Genomic DNA, 19,844 nt, shown 5'->3' on the forward strand with positions numbered 1-19,844 from the left:
TCTCCAAAGCTTCCGCATATTTCCTAAAGTGAGGCGGCCAGCACTGCACACAGTACTCCAAATGTGGCCGAACCAAAGTCCTGTACTGCTGTAACATCACTTCACGACTCTTGAATTTAATCCCTCTGCTAATGAACGCTAATACCATAGGCCTTCTTACAAGCTCTATCCACCTGAGTGGCAACTTTCAAAGATCTATGAACATAGACCCCAAGATCCCTCTGCTCCTCCACCTTACTAAGAACCCTACCGTTAACCCTGTATTCCGCATTCTTATTTATCCTTCCAAAATGGACAACCTCACACTTGGCAGGATTGAACTCCATCTGCCACTCCTCAGCCCAGCTCTGCATCATATCTAAGTGCCTTTGCAGGCGACAACAGCCCTCCTCACTATCCACAACTCCACCAATCTTCGTATCATCTGCAGTGCACAGAAGGATGAGAGTAGGGAGGACAGGGACAAGATTTCACGGTCACAGGAATGTGTTGGCTGACAGCAAGCTGGTTTACTTCAACGCCAGAAGTATCCGGAATAAGGTAGGTGAGCTTGCAGCATGGATAGGTACCTGGGACTTCGATGTTGTGGCCATTTCGGAGACATGGATAGAGCAGGGTGAGGAATGGGTGTTGTAGGTTCCAGGGTTTAGTTCTTTCATTAAGAACAGGCAAGGCGATAAAAGAGGGGGAGGTGTGGCCTTGTTAGTCAAGGATAGTATAATGGTGGCTGAGAGAACTTTTGATGAGAACTCATCTACTGGGGTAGTGTGGGCTGAGGTTAGAAACAAGAGAGGAGAGGTCACACTGCTTGGAGTTTTTTATAGGCCTCCGCAGAGTTCCAGTGAGGTGGAAGAGAGGATAGGCAAAATTATTCTGGACAGGAGTGAAAGGAACAGGGTGGTCATTATGGGGGACTTTAACTATCTCAACATTGACTAGAAATGCTATAACTCTCGTACATCGGATGGATCAGTTTTTGTCCAATGTATGCAGGAGGGTTTCCTGACACTATGTCGAAGAGCCAACAAGAAGAGATGCCACACTTGATCTTGTGCTTGGTAATGAACCAGGCCAGTTGTTTGATTTAGTTGTGGGTGAGCACTTTGGAGAGAGTTACCATAATTTAGTTATGTTTAGTTTAGCAATGGAAAGGGGTAGGTACATGTCACAGATCAGGAGTTATCGATGGGGCAAGGGTAATTATAATCCGATTAGGCAAGAATTAGGATGCATAGAATGGGGTAGCAAAATGCAGGGGATGCAGACAATGGAAATGTGGAGCTAGTTTGAGGAACAGATATTGCGTGTCCTTGATAGGTATGTCCCTGTCAGGCAGGGAGGAAGTGATAAGGTAAGGGAACCGTGGTTTACTACAGAAATTGCATCTCTTGTTAATCGGAAGAAGGAGGCTTATGTGTTGACGAGACAAGATGGTTCAGATGAGGCAATGGAGAATTACAGATCAGCTAGGAAGGGTTTAAAGAGAGAGTTAAGAAGAGCAAAGAGAGGACCTGAGCAGTCTTTAGCAAATAGAATAAAGGAGAACCCTAAAGCTGCTTATAGGTATGTGAGGGATAAAAGGATGACTAGGGTGAATAAAACGATGAATAGGCCCAGTCAGTGACAGAAGTGGGAAGTTGAGTGTGGACCCTGTGGAGAGTGGAGAGAAAGCATTTCTCATCGGCTTTCACCCAGGAAAAGGAGAATATTGTAGAGGAGAAAAATGAAATATGAAATATTAGACTAGAAAGGATCGAGGTTAGTTACGAACAGGAAAGTAAACAAGACCCCTGAGCTGGATGGGATTTATCCGAGGATTCTTTGCGAAGCTAGGGGAGAGATAGCAGAACCTTTGGCTTTGATATTTGAGTCATCATTGTCTACACGTTTAGGACCTGAGGACTGGAGGATTGCAAATGTTGTGCCCTTGTTCAAGAAGGGCAGTAGAGATGACCCAGGTCATTATAGACCAGTGAGCCTTACTTCTGTTGTAGGAAAGATTTTGGGAAGGATTATAAGAGGTAAGATTTATAATCATCTAGCAAGCAACAATTTGATTTCAGATAGTTTCGTCAAGGGCAGGTCGTGTCTCACAAACCTCATTGAGTTTTTTGAGAAGGTGACCAAGCAAGCAGATGAGGGTAGGGCAGTTGACCTGGTATGCATGGACTTCAGTAAAGCCTTTGATAAGGTTCCACATAGTAGCTGTTGGAGAAAATACATGGGATTGAGGGTAATTTAGCAGTTTGGATTAGAAACTGGCTTTCTGAAAGAAGGCAGTGAGTGGTGGTTGATGAAAAATATTCAGCTTGGAGTCCGGCTACTAGTGGTGTGACACAAGGATCTGTTTTGGGACCACTGCTGTTTGTAATCTTTATAAGTGACTTAGACACAGGCATAGATGGATGGATTAGTAAATTTGCAGATGACACTAAAGACGGTGGAGTAGTGGACAGTTTGGAAGAAGGTTACAGGTTGCAGGGGCACTTGGATAAACTGCAGAATTGGGCTGAGAGGTGGCAAATGGAGTTCAATGTAGTTAAATGTGAGGCGATGCACTTTGGGAAGAATAACAGGAAGGTGGAGTACTGGGTCAATGGAAAGATTCTTGTAGTGTGGATGTGCAGGGGGATCTTGGAGTCCATGTACATAGATTCATGAAAGTTGCCAACCAGGTTGATAGCACTGTTAAGAAGGCATACGGTGTGTTAGATTTCATTGGTAGAGGGATTGAGTTCCGGTGTTGCAATATCATGCTGCAACTATACAAAACACTAGTGCGGCCACACTTGGGAATATCCTGTACAGTTCTGGTCACCATATTTCGGGAAGGATGCGGAAGCGTTGGAAAAGGTGCATAGGAAACTTACCATGATGTTGCTGACTGGAGGGAAGGTCTTACGATGAATGGCTGAGAGACTTGGGTCTGTTCTCATTGGAAAGAAGAAGGCTAAGAGGGGATTTGATAGAGACATACAAGATGATCAGAGAATTAGATAGGGTAGACAATGAAAGTCTTTTTTCAGGGGATGATGATGTCAGCTTGTACTTAGGGGTGTAATTACAAATTGAGGGGTGATAGATTAAAGACAGATGTCAGAGGCAGGCTCTTTACTCAGAGAGTGGTAAGGGCGTGGAATGCCCTATCTGCCAATGTAGTTAATTCAGCCACATTAGTGAGATTTAAACAATCCTTGGATAAGCACATGGATGATGATGGGATAGTATAAGGGGATGAGTTGAGAATAGTTCACAGGTCAGCGCAACATCGAGGGCCTGTTCTGTGCTGTATTGTTCTAGGTTGCATTGTGCACTTTGACTATCTGACTGGCTCCTGAACTCAGTCATGACCACTGAAGTGGAGTCAGTTCTGATAGGTGGTCAAGGGAGTACTGTATTTTCAGAGTCTGGAGGTTGATGTGAATGATTTAGAAGTCTTCAGCATTGAGGAATTTGAATGTAAACGTTAACTTTCTCCTTTTCTTCAGCTGCAGCAGCCTCCACAAGCTTTACTTCCCCAAGTAAGTTTTCAACTTATTTTTGTTACAGCTGAGCTTTGGGCTTTATTCCCAAGTGAAATTATTTTGTTCATAGCTTGTGTGATTTTGCAACCTTGCCTGTCTGATTTGTGCTTTATTTGAGTTCTGATAGAAATGGTGCCCATGGACTACAGCTGATACAGTAATAATTTCTCCTCCTTTATATGTTCCTCATGATTTGACATACTACAAAATGTATATCACTCTGCAGAAATAATCTCGTGATTGTATTGTTGATAATTAATGATGCAATTAATCAATAATCAATAATAAGTTTATTGATAATGTTAAAGAATTTGAGCCTCAAATTCTTATCCTGCAAATGTGAGCTTCTTTGGTTTCAACCTCCTTTTTTCAGGAATGTAGAAATTTTAAATCAAAATGCTGTATTGATAAATCCATGGGATGTGTCATCATTTTTTAATTTATTGCTTTTTGTTTTGTAGTCTTTGTTTAATGTGCAGCACTTTCCCCTTTTTGTAGGTAGAGCAGGGAAAGATTCCCAAGTTTCTTACTGACTAATGTTCCCACTGTCCAATTCAAGTACTTGCTTGACAGTAAGGATTGACAGGCTATTGAGCAATGGGAGGATTCATGCCCAACTCTGAACCTGTCTAGGCCCAACCACTACATGCCTACACATTACAGCCAGAGCGCCAGTATTCCCAGGCTGACTGTATTTTTGCTTGTTAACCGAGTATTGTCTATTGCTGAGGTATTACTGCTGAACTGGCACAGACTAGTGGTCAAAAGTTTTACCATCCAAACTGGACAACTGTTGTATGCTGTGAAGTGTAATTACCTAATGAGCCCTAAGGTATTTGCAAGTGCAAGTTACTTTGCAAGGCGAATAATTGTCACAAGTAATATATCAATCCCACTTGCGTGCAAATTGGTTCATTCAGTATGCAACCTTTTCCTTGATGACAACTGCTCTGAATGTTAAACAGTATTTGTCATAACTTGTGGAGTTATGCGCAGAGCATGATGTTCTTTGAACATTAAATTTTACAAAAACATTTCTGTTGGTTTGAGTCTATAACTGTGACCACTTATTCCATGTACTTGTTTTATTTTCAGCCAGCAGTGGCTTTACCCACAAGTCTCAATGCCCCACAGACAACAGCTCAAATCACCGTGTCTTACCCAACACCGCGGGCTACACAACAGCAGACCCAACCTCAGAAGCAACGGGTCTTCACTGGAGTAGTAACTAAGCTTCACGACACATTTGGTTTTGTGGATGAAGACGTCTTCTTTCAGCTGAGGTTTGTGTTTAATGTTTAACCTGACAAATTAGAAACTTGAGGAAGTCATTTAGTCGTTTAAACCTGATCCACTGGTCAATTAGATCATAATTTATTTATATCCTAACTCCATTTGGTTTGGTTCTGTAACCCTTAATGCCCTTATCAAAGGAAAATGTGAATTTCAATTTCAAAATATTCAGTTGACTGTCAGTTTCATCACCTCTTCAAGAGAAACAGTTCTAGATTTCCACTCGTGTTTGTGTGAAGAATGGCTTCCTGGCGTTATCTGAGAGTAACCTTACTCTAACTTTAAATTTGCATTCCTTTGTTCACTATGCACTTCACACCAAACACCACGAGAAGAAATGATTTCTGTCCACCTATCCTGTTGAATCCTTTATCTTAAGTACTACATTAAGATCAGGCCTTAGTTTTCTATTTTTAGGGAATGCAAGATTATTTGATGTAAACTAGTCTCATAATGTAACACTGTTCCCCAGATCTGCACCACAGCCCTGCCAAAATCAGTGTATTTTTGAAGTGGAGACACCACTCCAACTGGGAGATCACATCTTTATATAATAGTGATATCACTTCCTTTATGATGAAGCCAAGTATTGCATTAGACCTCTTAATTAATGTGTATGCTATACTGTCTTTGTTCAGTTTCTTGTAGTTTCACCTTTGGGAGTTTCTGCTGAGGATCAGGGGAGAAGACACTGACATTCAACAATTGATAGAGATAAATAATTCTTAACAATAACGCATGGGATCAAAGCTCTGTATTTTCACCAATTCTAATCATCAGTTGGAATGAACGCTTTAATAACCAAATCTTGAATGAGGGCAAAGATGAAGCTAAAGCTTTTGCAACTGTCTCCAGTCAGGTGTGCCATGTGAATGAACTAATTCGCCTTCCTCTTGGGATCACAGCATCACAGTTACCCGTCTTCAGCAAATTCAAGTCCATGTGATTATCACAAAATAACTAAGGGCCTTGGTTCGCAATCATTATAGACCCTGACAACATCCTGCTCTATTACTGAAGACATGTGTTGTGCAAGTAGCTGACCCAGGAAGGTTCCAGTTCGTCTACGTTATGCTTCTGTCCAGTTATGTTCTGTCCACTAAAAATAGGATAGATTTGATCCAGTCAATGAAATCCAAAATTAAGTAAATCCAGTTCAGTCTATTGTAAATTATTGGAGTCACAGTGAGTGTGACTGATGCTATAAAGAAACACTTTTGGAGGAATAAGCAGCTTGAGATGCTGAGTTTAGGTTCTACTCGGACCACTTGGCTTCTGATCTTGTTACAGCCTTGGTCTAAATATGGACAAAAGAGCTTGAGTCCAAATGTAGGATGGGAGAGACTGCCTAGACAACAAAGTAGCACTGGACCAAGTTATGGCATTTTTAAAATTTATTCATGGGATGTGGGCATCACTGCTTGGACTAATGTATATTGCCCATCCCTAGTTACCCACGGGAATGTGGGCGTAAGCTGTCTTGAACCACTGCAGTCCATTTGCTATAGGTAGAACCGCAAGCAACACTGAAGGAACAGATATGTTTTGATGTCATCGCAGTCAGTCGGTTGCAAAGAAACTTGCAGTAGAGGTGTTTCCATGTATGTGCTGCCCCTGTCCTTCAGGATTGATGTTTGGTTTGATAGGGGCTAAAGAACCTTGATGAATTTGTGCAATGCATCATGTAGATTGTATACACTACTACGGAGCATTAGTGTTGGAGAGAGTGGATTGTTCGTGGATGCGGTGCCAGTCAAGTGGGCTGCTGTCACCTGGATGGTGTCAAGCACAAGACTTCAGTACTATTGTTGGAGTGTTGTCAGCGCCCATAACCTTTGCAGTAGTAATTAGTGCCTTCAACTGTTTCTTTATATCACATGGAGTGAATTGAATTGGTCAAAAACTCGCACATATGACTGTAAGGACAGAGATGGATCATTCACTCAACACTTGTGGGTGAAGATTGGTGCAAGTCCTTCACCTTGATGTGCTGGGTGTGAATATTTGTGGAGCCACCTTCTCCAGGGAGTTGTTCTGTTGTCCACCACCATTCACGACTCTCGGTTGCAGGACTGCAGAGCGTAGATCTGATCCCCCTAGCTCAGTATCGCTTACTGTTTATGCTGTTTGGCACGGAAGTAGACTTATAGCTTCATCTGGTTGACATCCCATTTTTAAGCATTCCTCGTGCTGCTTATGGGATTTTTCTCCTGTGTTCTACATACATTTCTTTGTCTTTGAACATAAGCATCACTGGCTGGTTCAGCATTTATTCCCCATGTCTAGTTGCCCTGGAGAAGGTAATGGTGAGCTGCCTTCTTGAACCATTGCAGTCCATGTGCTGAAGTTATCCCCCAATGGTTTTGGGAATGGAATTCCAGGATTTTGTCCCGATTACTCTGAACAAATCAGGGTTGACCCCACTGGCTCGATAGTAATGGTTAATCAGGGATAACCTGAGCTATGATGTTGTTTTGCAATTCTGCTGATAGCCTATAGTGCCTTATGCATACCAGTGTTGAACTTTAATCTATCCCATTTGGTAAAATGATTGTGTCATATGACATGGTGTTAGGTATTCTCAGTGTGAAGATGGTGCTTCATTTCCACAAGGAATGTGCGGTGGTCACTTTATTAATGTAGTCATGGACTGATACAGGTGAAGTTGAGGTCAAATGTGATTTTCCTTCTTGTCAGTTCCCTCCCTATCAACTGCAGACCCCATCTAGCAGCAGTGTCCATTAGGATTCAACCAACTCGATCAGTGGTGGACATTGAAATCCCTAACCAGAGTCCAATTTGTACCCTTACCATCCTCAATGCTTTCTCTAAGCATGGAGGAGAACTGATTCACCAGATGAGATTAGGAAGTAGGGCAACATGGTAATTAGCAGGAGGTTTCTTTGCTCATATTTGACTTAGTACCAATTGACTTCATGGGATCCAGAGTCAAAGTTGAGGACACCCCGATCAACTCCCTCCTGATTATTTACCACTCTTCTGATGGGACAGGACATACTCCCAGGGATCTGAGAGCATTGTATGATGTGGTGCCATGGATATGACTTTGTCAGGCTGTTGCTTGTCTAGTCTGTGAAGCAGTTCTCCCAATTTTGGCACTAGCCCCCTGATGTCATTAGAACTTTGCAGGGTCAACAGAACAGATTAATTGTTGTTTTCAGTGCCTTAGTCAGTACTAGGTCGTTCATCCATTATCTTTCAATTTTTTGAGATTTTCCAGCTGTTGATGTGACTGTAGGCTCATTTTAGGACAGTTTAGCAGACAGTTAAGAAGGACCTGCATTGTTGGGTCTGGAGTCTCAAACCAAGTAAAGAGAGCAGTTTTCCTTCTCCAAAGGATAAGAGTGAATACGTAAGTTTTTCCAATAGACAATAATATCATGTCATCATGATTTTTATTTCCAGATTTTTATTGAACTCAAGTATCATCATCTGCCATGGTGCAATTCAAAACTAGGTCCCTTAAATATCAGCTGAAAGAACTGAAGATGCTGGAAATCAGAAACAAAAACATAAATTGCTGGAAAGGCTCAGCAGCTGTGACAGCATTTGTGGAAAGAAATCAGAGTTAACATTGTGGTTTCAGTGACCCTTCCTCAGAACAATTCTGAGGCAGGTGTTGTGGCAGATTGTTTTATGAAATAATCTCAGGTGCTTCAAGGTACAGGTCAGCTATTGTTGATTGAGCCTACATTGGGAGAACCCACTCCAGAGAAGATTCCGAGTAGCACTCTAAGTCAATGAGGATTCATCAGATATTTCTATTTTGAAATTATATGTAGACAGTACACTTGGATTTAGGCAAACAGTGTTTTTTTACAAATTCCAAAATGCACTTATTACCTCTAGCCTCAGTGCATCCTATCTTCTTTTCTGCCGTCCTATCTCTTCTCCAAAGCCTCTGCTTTGTTCTCATCCTTGACTAAACCCTATTACTTTGTCTTTCTTGTCATGGTAGGGGTCATCTTCTTTTTCCATTTCCAGATAATGCTTCAGAATTAATGCTGGTTCAGCCACGTTGCATTTTCATAGAAACTCTGTCTGCTGCATAAGTATCTGAACATGCTTATGGAGTTTAATTAACTTATTTAAACTGTACTAATTTCTTAAATAAGAATAAATGGAAGATGAATATTAAATTATTATTGCTTGTGAAGTTAACTAAAACTATACCTCACTTCAGTTGGAAATTCATTTGGATAACTCACATTATACCCAAATTTCCCCTTAACAAGCTCAAGTTTGTTATTTAAGACATGAGGAATTTCTTCACCAAAATGTAAGAATTAAGAGCAGGAGTCATCCATTTAACCTTGTTAACCATTTGACAAGATCATGGCTGGTCTTGTAAGAGGCTAAACTCTACTTTCCTGTCTGGCCTCCATGATGCTTATCAATGAAAGAGCCTCAGTCTTAATATATTAAATAACACAACCTTCACTGCTGTCTCGTGTATAAAATTCTGCAAATCGAAACTAAAAATTGCCATGGTCTCAGAGAACCATAGGGCTGCTCCGTCATTACAGAGAGATGACTGGTGCTGGTTTAACTTGAGGGTCACCACACACTACAGGTGAGGAGAATCCTTCGTAGTAACCTCAGCCATTATGGATATTGACTCTGCGCCTTTCCAGCAATGTATACACAACAGACAGCCCTGGCTGTCTCTTTACCGATTGTGATTGAATCCTAATATCCTTTTGTCATGGACTTCTTTAATGAATGGTCTTTGTCACTGTAGATAGAATATCCTTTATTGTCACTCCAATGCAGAAACATAGGAATACAGTGAAATGTTTTTGCAATGGCTGCCTCCAATGGCGCCATCTTAGGTACAATACCTAAGTACTTGGATATAAACAGGAAGAAAAGGAATAAAAGGAAAATTAGTAGCATGACTTAGTGTCCAAAATAAAGTTAGAAATAAGGTAGTTATTATATATTTTTAAAATTGACATTATGTCCCATAAAGAGTTTCAAACAGCAGCACAATACATGGGTCTGACTACCCGCGCCAGGCCCCAGTCCAACAACAGTCCTGCTTCACCAGCAGTCAGCTGCACCAAGGTACATTGCACTGCAATGGGGTCTCATTCCTCCCCATGCTGCTTCCAGGCCCCCGTTCCTTCCCGCACTATTCAGAGACTGCTTCCCTGCACACTATTTCCTGACAAGTTTCTGGATCAGAGATGTCCTGCCAAATGTCACTTAAAAACCAATGCTTGTCCTGTGTTGTGGTCATTGTGCATTACAGAATCCAGAACCGACTATAAATCTGGATGGTTTAATTGATGCTGATGTTTGAAGAAAAGGCCAAGAGGAGATTTGATTGTTTTAAAAATCATGGTGATGCAAGAGACAGTAGATTAGGGGAGGATCTGTTCCTGCTCGTAAAAGAATTGAAAAAGAGGGCATTAGTTTTGGGTAATTCGCAAAAGAAAAATGTATTGAGGTAAATGTTATTCCTCTGGTCAACAAAGAGAATATAGAAATCCCTGGTAATTATAGACCAGTCAGTCTTACATCTGTGGAGGCAAGGTATTGGAAAGGATTCTGGGTGATGGGATTTATGACTATTTAGAAAAAAGTAATTTGATTAAAGATAGTCAACTTGGCTTTGTGAGGGGTAGGACATGCCTCACAAGCCTTTTTCAGTTCTTTGAGGATGTAACGAGACAAGTTGACAAATGTTGAACAATGGATGTGGTGTATATGATTTCAGTAAGGCATTTGATAAGGTTCCCCATGATAGGCTCATACAGAAAGTTAGGAGTTAGGGGATACGGGGGTGGTAGTGGATCGAAAATATTCTGTTTGGAGGTCAGAAACCAGTGGTGTCTCATAGGGATCTGTTATTGGGCCTCTGCTCTTTGTATTTTTTATAAATGACTTGGATGAAGAAGTGGAAGGGTGGGTTAGTCAGTTTGCCAATTGCATTAAGATTGGTGGTGGTGTCGAGGGCTGTTGCAGGCTACCACATGACATTGATAGGATGCAAAGCTAGGCTCAGAAGTGGCAGATGGAATTCAACCTGGATAAATGCAAAGTGATTAATTTTGGAAGGTCAAATTTGAATGCTGAATACAGGGTTAAAGATAGGATTCTTGGCAGTTGGAGGAACAGTGGGATATTGGGGTCACGTACATAGATCCCTCGAAGTCACCACCCAAGTTGATAGGGTTGTTAGGAAGGCGTGTAGTGTTTTGGCTTTCATTAACAGGGGGATTGAGTTTAAGAGCTGCAAGGTTTTGCTGCAGCTCTATAAAACCCTGGTTAGACCACAGTTGGAATATTGTGTCCAGTGCTGGTTGCCTCATTATAGGAAGAATGTAGATGCTTTAGCGAGGATACAAAGGAAATTTACCAGGATGCTGCCTGGATTGGAGGGTTGGACCCATGAAGAGAGGCTGAATAAGATAGTGCTTTTCACACTGAGAGAGGAGGGGTCAAGGTAATGAGAGGCATAGAGTAGATAGCCAGATACTTTTTTCCACAGGGCAGAAATGGTTGTCACGAGGGGTCATAATTTTAAGGTGATTGAAGCAAGGTACGGGGAGATGTCAGAGTTAGGTTCTTTAGGCAGAGAGTGGTGGGTGCATGGAATACACTGCCAGCGGTGGTGGTAGAGTCTGGACATGCACATGGACGGCAGTAACTCACAGGGTGTGTAGGTTAGTTTGATCTTAGATTAAGATAAATGCTCGACACAACATCATGGGCCGAAGGGCCTGTACTGTTGTGTGGTCTAAAATACTTCATACAGCAGGTGGTAAGGAACTAGAATACATTGCTTGGAGATTTGGTGCAAGTAGATACAAATGGTACATTCTGCAACACCATAAGAGGTGAGGACATGAGATGATTGTTTAAACATCGGGCTACACCACCAGTGCTTTATCCGGAGGCTCGCTGGTGATGTTACCTAGTATGGTGATGAAATGTCTGAAAATGGACCTTGCAGCTCAGCGAGCAAACCTACATCCAGAACCTCAACCCAAGTTACAGATCTTCTCAAAACTTGCTAACATAAATAATGTTCAAGGTTGTGGTGAAAGATAGAAGATTGGTACTGAATCATGAAACTCGATTGGAGAGTCAGTGCAGACATAATGGGCTAAATGGCCAGCTTCTATATGAAACAGTTCAGTGATTCTATAAATGATTGGACAAGTACCAAATCTGATTATCTTGTTTTATGGATCATAAACTGTAAACATCATAGAACTAGTATGTTAGCATGACTCTGCATCACAGACCAGCTGTCCAACCAATTGAGGTAACCACCCCTTTGCAGATAAGTGACCCTCTGAAAGAAAACTTTCTCAAGATCATAAGTAATCGAACCCCAATACTGATCATTGTGGCACGACACTTACTCTAAAAATGACCCATTTATCACAACTGCTTCCTGCTATTCTCTATGCTAATATATTATCTCAGCGCCGTAGGTGTTACAGTTCGCTTGGAGAGTTCAACATGTATGCTGCATCCTGAAGCTGTGAATAGTTGATGGGAGAGGATCCAACTTTCTTTCCATCACTTAGTTGACCAGACATCTCTCCTGCTCCCACTACCCGCTATTGTTGCTTGTGAGAAAGATTTGCAGATTGCTGTTCAGACTGTTAGGCTGAGTTATGAATGCTCATGGTGAACCATCAAGGTAGGATTACAGCTTGGATGCTAAGAGGCAGCGACACCACATATTGTGCAACAGAACTTCATGAAAGTCAATGTCAGATACCCAGTGACCGATGTTTGTTTCTTCACTCAGTACAAGTGATACTTATTAAAAGAGGCCCACTAGGCACTCCCATTCTTAATCTTTGGTATTCTCAACTCCAGGGCGCAGTGAGGCAATGTCAAGACTGAGCAAGGCAAGTTGAGAGATGACTAGGTGGAATTGGATGTTGTCAGTGTACGTTTGAAGCTCTGTATTGTGACTTAAAGTAATATTGCTGAGTGTAATGTGTAGACTGGACGAAGTGTAGGTAAAGCATGGAAACAGATGACAATTCATGAAAATAACTTGTCACTTCAAGCGCACACTACCATTCAGCAACTCGCTGCAACCAGTTAAGTGGCAAATTCTTATATATCTGAGCACCATTCAAGGCAAATAATTAATGATCTCTGCACTGAAGTGTAATGAATGGAAACGGATTGTCTGTTAAAATTCATTTTTTTTGCTATACTTGCCTGTTTCAAAGCTAGCATTGAGTCAAGTTGTTGTTCATTGTATGTGTGTTAATCTCTCGTTTTGCTGTAATGTATTGACTGAATGTTTTTGTGTTAACCAGTGCTGTGAAAGGCAAGGCCCCCCAGGTAGGAGATAGAGTTCTGGTTGAAGCTGCTTACAACCCCAACATGCCCTTCAAATGGAACGCCCAGCGAATACAGACTCTACCCAACCAGGTGAAATTAACTGAATGAAACAATTTGAAAGTTTGATTTAATACTTTGGAACTTATTTGTATATTGTACAATTCAATCCACTCTTTTTTCTGTGCAAGAGGATGTCACTGAACTTGTTCCCTAAATCTCATGTGAAAATGCATTTTGCATATCATTCCGATATTTTATGAGGTTCATTTGGCTGCAATTCCACATGTAGTCACACTCTACTGCACTCTGCTACACTCTTGGATGAGACAGGCAAATTTAGGCCAGTAACACTTTTTCTTCTTGCAATCAAAGTTTAAGATCCCAGGTACTTTAGAGAATAAAGTCTCTAGATTCCATGGCTTTGGCAAATTGAATAAACTTTACTATGGAAAATTAGATTATTAAAATGATCTGTATATACATACTTTAACATCTTGTTACAACATGGCAGTGAAACCTTCTGCTAATTAAACCAAACAATCAGAAAACCTCACCTCACCTCATAATCTGTTGAAGTATGACTGACAGAGAACTCCCAAATTCCATTATTTAAAGAAAAAAAACAATTCATTCCTTGACTCTAAAAGTGAACATTAAACAACTGCTGTTTACAACTGTAAGTCCCCTTTCTCCTAATGACTTATTATCTGCCTCCAATTCTAAAACAATATACTGTTCCCATAAAAACCTGTATTGAAATTACTTCAACTTAATTTCAAAATCACAAAGCAGCTTTTGTCATCAGTGTCTATCATCTTCTGGCTGAAGATTTCCCTGGGTTGTCATCAGTCTTTTGCTGCAAAAATGTTTCATGAGATAGGTATCTTTGATAGAGAGTGTTTTGCTGCCAGTTACTCTGTCGATGGAAGTTGGTCTCTCTGCCTAACTGTCAAAAAGCCTGCTTCTTTCACCCCAAACATTGGATCGTCTCATTGGTTTGAGGTTGGCAAAAAGACAAAATTCAAACTTGATTGGGTTTTAGTATCCTGGTGCATAATTTAAAATGAATGGTTAGGTTTGAATTGTGGTCAGAACAACTCAGTTATCTAATTGACAGCCAAATGTTACATTTTCAGTTTTCCAGTACACTCTGAAACTGCTAGTCAGTCACATGACAGGTGCCTGCAAGTTCTCAGTGCAAAATAGCTTTCACACGCATTTAAAGGCACAGTGCATAATTTCATAACACTTCCCCACTAAGAAAAAAATGATGGAAAGATGACATCATTTTTTTTCTAATGCTTAATCCCTTTACAATGAAATACATAGGGCATTAATCTAAGTTAGTATTAATTTCTGTATACAAATATATATAAAGTATCTGTTCAATCTTATCTATACTTTATCTGTAAAATCCTTGATCACGCAAAGTCTATAGCATAAAACTCCAATGAAATAATCTCCTATTCTTTAAATCGTTCCAAAATATAAGAGGATTGTGACAACTGTCTCCAACACATTGTTCGTCACATAAACATTAAAATGTTCTAAGGCCAGTACCAAACTCAGTAAATCCTTTTCGATGGTAGAGTATTTTTTCTATTGGGTGTGGAGTTTCTTTGAAAAGTAGCCAATTAGCCATTCAATTCCCTCACCGTACAGCTCCAACTCCTATATCGCTAGCATTGATTGCAACTTTTTTAGATTAGATTAGATTCTCTACAGTGTGGAAACAGGCCCTTCGACCCAACAGATTCGCACCGATCCTTCGAAGAGTAGCCCATTCCAGACCTATTTCCCTCTGACTAATGCATCTAAGACTATGGGCAATTTTAGCGTGGCTAACTGACCTGACCTGCACATCTTGGGTCTGTGGGAGGAAACCGGAGCACCTGGAGGAAAACCACGCAGACACTGGGAGAACGTGCAAACTCCACGCAGACAGTCGTCCGAGGCTGGAATCAAACCTGGGACCCTGGTGCTGTGAGGCAGCAGTGCTAACCACTGAGCCATCATGCTGCCCACAAACTTTGGAGGGTTTTAAAAAATTTGGTGTAGCTAAAACTGGTTCAGTGGTTAATATCACTTTTAAATTGTCAAATACCTTCTGGCATTGTTCTGTCCACCGAAATTTTGAGTTCTTCTTCAGTAAATCTGTTAGCAGTGCTACAATGCTGCTGAAGTTAGGAACAAACTTCTGGTAGAATCTGCTTAGTCCCAAAAATCGAAGCATCCCTTATTCGAGGTTGGTCATGGAAATTCCTTGATGGCCTTTGTCTTGGGGTCAGTCTTCCATGACCGTGTTCTGTCCCAAGAATGTCACCTCTGCCTTTGTGAATTCTGTTTTGTTTAAGCTTATTACCAGTTTTGCTACTTGTAGTCGTTCAAAGAGCCCTGCCAACTGTACCATGTGATCTTTCCATGACTCAGTAAAGTTCACTACATCATCCAGATAGACTGCATAGTTTGTTAACCTAGCCATAACTCTGTTCTCGAGTCTTTTGAATGTGGCTGGTGTGCTTTTCATTCCTAAAGGCATCATTTTGAATTGAGAGAGCCCATTTGGGGTTACAAATGCAGAAACTTCTTTCGCTTCCTCTGATAAAAGTACCTGCCAATAATCACGCAGTAGGTCCAACTTTGTGATGTAACTGGCTTGTCCAGCTTTCTCTGTACAGTCCTCCAATCGTGGTATTGGATATGAGTCCGATTTTGTTATGGCATTGACCTTTCGATAGTCCATACAAGATCATTGAGTCTCGTCAGGTTTGGGAATTAACATGATCGGCGAACTCCACTCACTCTGACTCGGTTCAATGATACCTTCATTGAGCATCACGCCCACTTCCTTCTGGACCTGCGTGTCTTTGAAAGATTAAATGGAGATGTTGTTTAATCAGATCAGCATTTCCCTACTTCTCCCTCACACAATAGCATTAGTCCTCCACATCTTATTCCTGCTTCCTTTTGGGTGGCATGGTGGCTCAGTGGTTAGCACTGTAGCATCACAGCACCAGGGAGCCGGGTTTGATTCCCGCTTCGGGGAGTTTGCACATTCTCCCCGTCTCTGCGTGGGTTTCCTCCGGGTGCCCTGGTTTCCTTCCACAGTCCGAAGATGTGCATGTCAAGTGAATTAGCCAGGCTAAATTGCCCATAGTGTTAGGTGCATTAGTCATGGGTAAATATAAGTTATGGGTTACTTTTTGGAGGGTCGGTGTGAACTTGTTGGGCCAAACAGCCAGTTTCCATACTGTAGGGAATTAATTTAATATGTCCTCGTATTGCTGCAACAAACATTTCAACTGGGTTCTTTGTTCCTGAGACAGAGTTCACTAACCTATCCCACTTCTCAAGAACTTCCTCATTGTTTAATGTATTTTGAGGCACATCAAACTCCAAGACATCTAGATTTCATTCCTCACTCTGCAGGGCAGTAACTAACACCTGTTTTTCCAGTTCCTTCTCTCTATTATAGTAAGGTTTCAACATATTCACATGACATACCCGATACAGTAATTTTTCTATCTGGTATCTTTATTTGATAGCGGCCACTAAACCTGGCTTTGAAGGGATATCCTACCATTGATAACAATACTAATAAGTCATCCCCACGTGAAAACCTCCAAGTTTTTATCTGCCACCTATGCAATGCCCTCTTCAGGTGCTGTTTAGCTAACTTACCTGTCTGATTTAATCTCTCCCTCACCTCCAATACATAATCTGAGTTTGAGATCTCCAACTTCGGTCCTGTCAACTTTTTAAAAATTAGTTTCACAGGCCCTCTTACTTCATGTCTGAATATTAACTCAACGGGAGTAAACAGAGTAGATTTGTTTGGCGCATCTCTAATGGAAAACAGTACTAATCATTCAGGTAATCCTGACAGTATGCTGTTATCATAGTCTTCACGGTCTGATGTCACCTTTCCAAAGCTCCCTGGGATTCAGGATGATATGCACTTGATTTAAAGTGCTATATGCCTAAGCACTCCATGGATTCCTTAAACAGCCTTGCAGTAAAATTAGACCCTTGGTCTGACTGAATCTCTCTAGGTTGTCCATACTGCGTGAAGAAAGCTACTAATTCCTCTGCCCCCCTTTTTATATAATACTCCGTAACGGAATTGCCTCTGAAAATCTGGTAGACAAATCCATTATTTAGTTTTCGGAAGGGAACCTACATAGTAACCCGCTTGAAAGATTCTTTAAATGCAGGAATTGGCAACAAAGGTGCTGATTTTATTACCGCCTATGGCTTACCTATCATTTGGCATTATAATAGGTACGGCTAAAGTTAATCGCATCCTTGTGCATTCCAGCCCAATAGAAATTTTTTTTTACCTTAGCCTGAGTCTACTTACATCTAAGTGACCTCCTACTGGTAACTCATGTGCTACACATAATACTTCCTGTCTGTATGCTACTGGCAGCACAATCTGGTGCACTTCTGCCCATTTCTCCTCCACACTAACCTGCCTTGGTCTCCATTTTCGTCTTAGGATTCTATCTTTAAGATAATACCCCTCAGGAATACATTCTGATTTCTTTTCTAAGTATGCATCAATATATACACCTTTTATTGCCTCATCTTTCTGTTGTAAGTTAATTAGCTTTTCAGGACTAAATACTTCTGCCTGACCCCCTCTTGGACAAGTTTTTCCTACACCACTATATCAAGCAGGATGTCTGCTAACTGAACCTCAACTCTTTCATCTGTCTCTTTAGTTTCAGCTTTGCATTGTGACTTATAATAATGAGATCTTGTTACTACACAGTCTGGTAAAATTCCAGGGTATTTTTTTTTTAACTCCTCAGTTCCCTGGTCTTCCTTTGGCTTCTCCACAACAAGGGGTGTCACTCCTACCTTGGATCCTGCTAAATCGTTCCCAAGAACAAACTGTTTTTCTGGAATTGCCACTCTGTCAATCACTTCCACTGTTACTTCCCCAGTCTTGATTTGGCTCTCCAACCTGATCTTACATAGGGGAGCGCTAAATTTCTGTCCATCTATCCCACAAATTACAACTCTCTCGGGTAACAGGTCAGAAAGAATGCGAATATGTTTGTCTCTGACTAATGGACACTGGTTACAACCTGTATCTCTCAAAATTACAACTTCTTTCCCTTCTCCCTCTTCTTTCTAAGTAAACTTTACCCACAGAGTCAAAGTCTTTATGGAGATCAGGGACTAACTCCATACCCAGGCCTTTCCTAGGTTGTGTACTCTCCTGCAACTCCTCATCTTTTCTTAGGGTTTCCTTTACTACTTTCATTAATGACACTGGCTTAGTCTCTTTTACCACATCTTTTCCCACAGTGCCTTTCTTTAACGACCAGCACTGTTACTTTACGTATCCCATCTTCTAGCAGTGAAACCACCTTTTACCGGTGCCCCCCCTTAAACCATCGGTACTGTAATTTTCTGAGTCCCACTCCATCACAGTGAAAATATCTCAGGCCTTTCACCTCCTTTTCACCCTCTTGGGTTTCGTTTTTAACGTGTGGTAAACAATTACCAATGTGCTCTAATCTTTGTTTTGTGTATAGGATCTCCCCTGCTCCCAATTTCTATCCCTCATAGGATGAAATTTTTGCTGGAAGTGAAATTTTGCTTCATGCGCCAATGCATATTCATCTGCCATCTCTGCTGCTGTTCTCACTTCTCGTACTTTCTGTTCATCCTCATGAATTATCTTCATCTGTGGAAGTGAGTTTTTGAACTCCTCTAGCAGAATAGTGTCTCTCAGAGCCTCATAGGTCTTACTTATTTTTAAGGCTCACACCCATCTACCAAAATGATGCTGTTTAATTCTTTCAGGTTCAATATAATTCTGACCTGGTTCCTTCTTTATGTTTCTGAACTGCTGTCTATTCTGGTACCAATTCAAAAGCAATCAAAATAGCCTGTGTGACATCCACATAATCTCTTGACCCGTGATCTGACAGCGCTGCAAATACCTCACTAGCTTTGCCTACCAGCTCAGTCTGAACTAGTATTACCCACAAGCTCCATCTGCCTAGCCAATTTTTCACATGAAATACGGAAGGCTTTTTTCTCATCAAAATGTGATAATGTTTTCACATTTGTGCATATCTGCCACCTTCTGTCTTTGTTTCCATCCTGTTAACTTGAGTTTCCTGACTAATTCTGAACTCCTTAAGTTCGAATTCTCTCTACCTCTCTTTTTCTCTCTCTTCTGTCTTTGCTCAGCTAAGAACCTTCTTTCTCCTTTCTTTTGCCTTTCTCTCTTTTCTTTTCCCCTCTCCTTTCTTTTTCCTCTCTCTCTTTTTCTTCTCTCATGGCTCTTCTTTCTTTTTCTTTATCTTCTAACTCCATTTTCCTCAATTGTAATTGAAGTTTTTCTAACTCGACTGTACTTGTCTGTTTCTCTGACACACCTAAGTGCCTGACTAACTCCCTTACAATTTCAGTTTTACTTTTGTCCCTGGTTAGACTCAATTCTAACTGATTTGCTAATTCTAAAAGTATGGCCTTCTGTCTTTATAAACTTTCTTGGCAAATTTGGGGATCATCTTCAAACCCCAGAACTTTTCAAAAGCCATTTTTCTCTCTTTTAATTTAACCAACCGCAAGTAACCGAAATTAAAAAATTGTCTCACCCATCTTTTATTTAAAGATCTAGCATACTAATCGACAAGTGTTTAAATCTTTGTGCCCCAAATC

The 19,844-nt window shown here is 41.0% G+C and overlaps 1 protein-coding gene across 4 annotated transcripts in view; it reads left to right on the forward strand.

Moving 5' to 3' along the window:
• The window catches only part of ccar1 (cell division cycle and apoptosis regulator 1), a 131,172-nt gene that overhangs the window by 16,017 nt on the left and 95,311 nt on the right, over window positions 1–19,844 (forward strand). For all 4 annotated transcript variants that reach the window (XM_043683131.1, XM_043683130.1, XM_043683132.1 and 1 more), the window contains exons 5-7: window positions 3,489–3,521; window positions 4,620–4,807; window positions 13,136–13,250. In XM_043683131.1, the coding sequence (XP_043539066.1) occupies window positions 3,489–3,521; window positions 4,620–4,807; window positions 13,136–13,250 (336 nt within the window). The remainder of the gene's footprint in view (window positions 1–3,488; window positions 3,522–4,619; window positions 4,808–13,135; window positions 13,251–19,844) is intronic.

This window comes from Chiloscyllium plagiosum, chromosome 46, assembly GCF_004010195.1.
Source record: "Chiloscyllium plagiosum isolate BGI_BamShark_2017 chromosome 46, ASM401019v2, whole genome shotgun sequence".
NCBI classification, from domain to species: Eukaryota; Metazoa; Chordata; class Chondrichthyes; order Orectolobiformes; family Hemiscylliidae; genus Chiloscyllium; species Chiloscyllium plagiosum.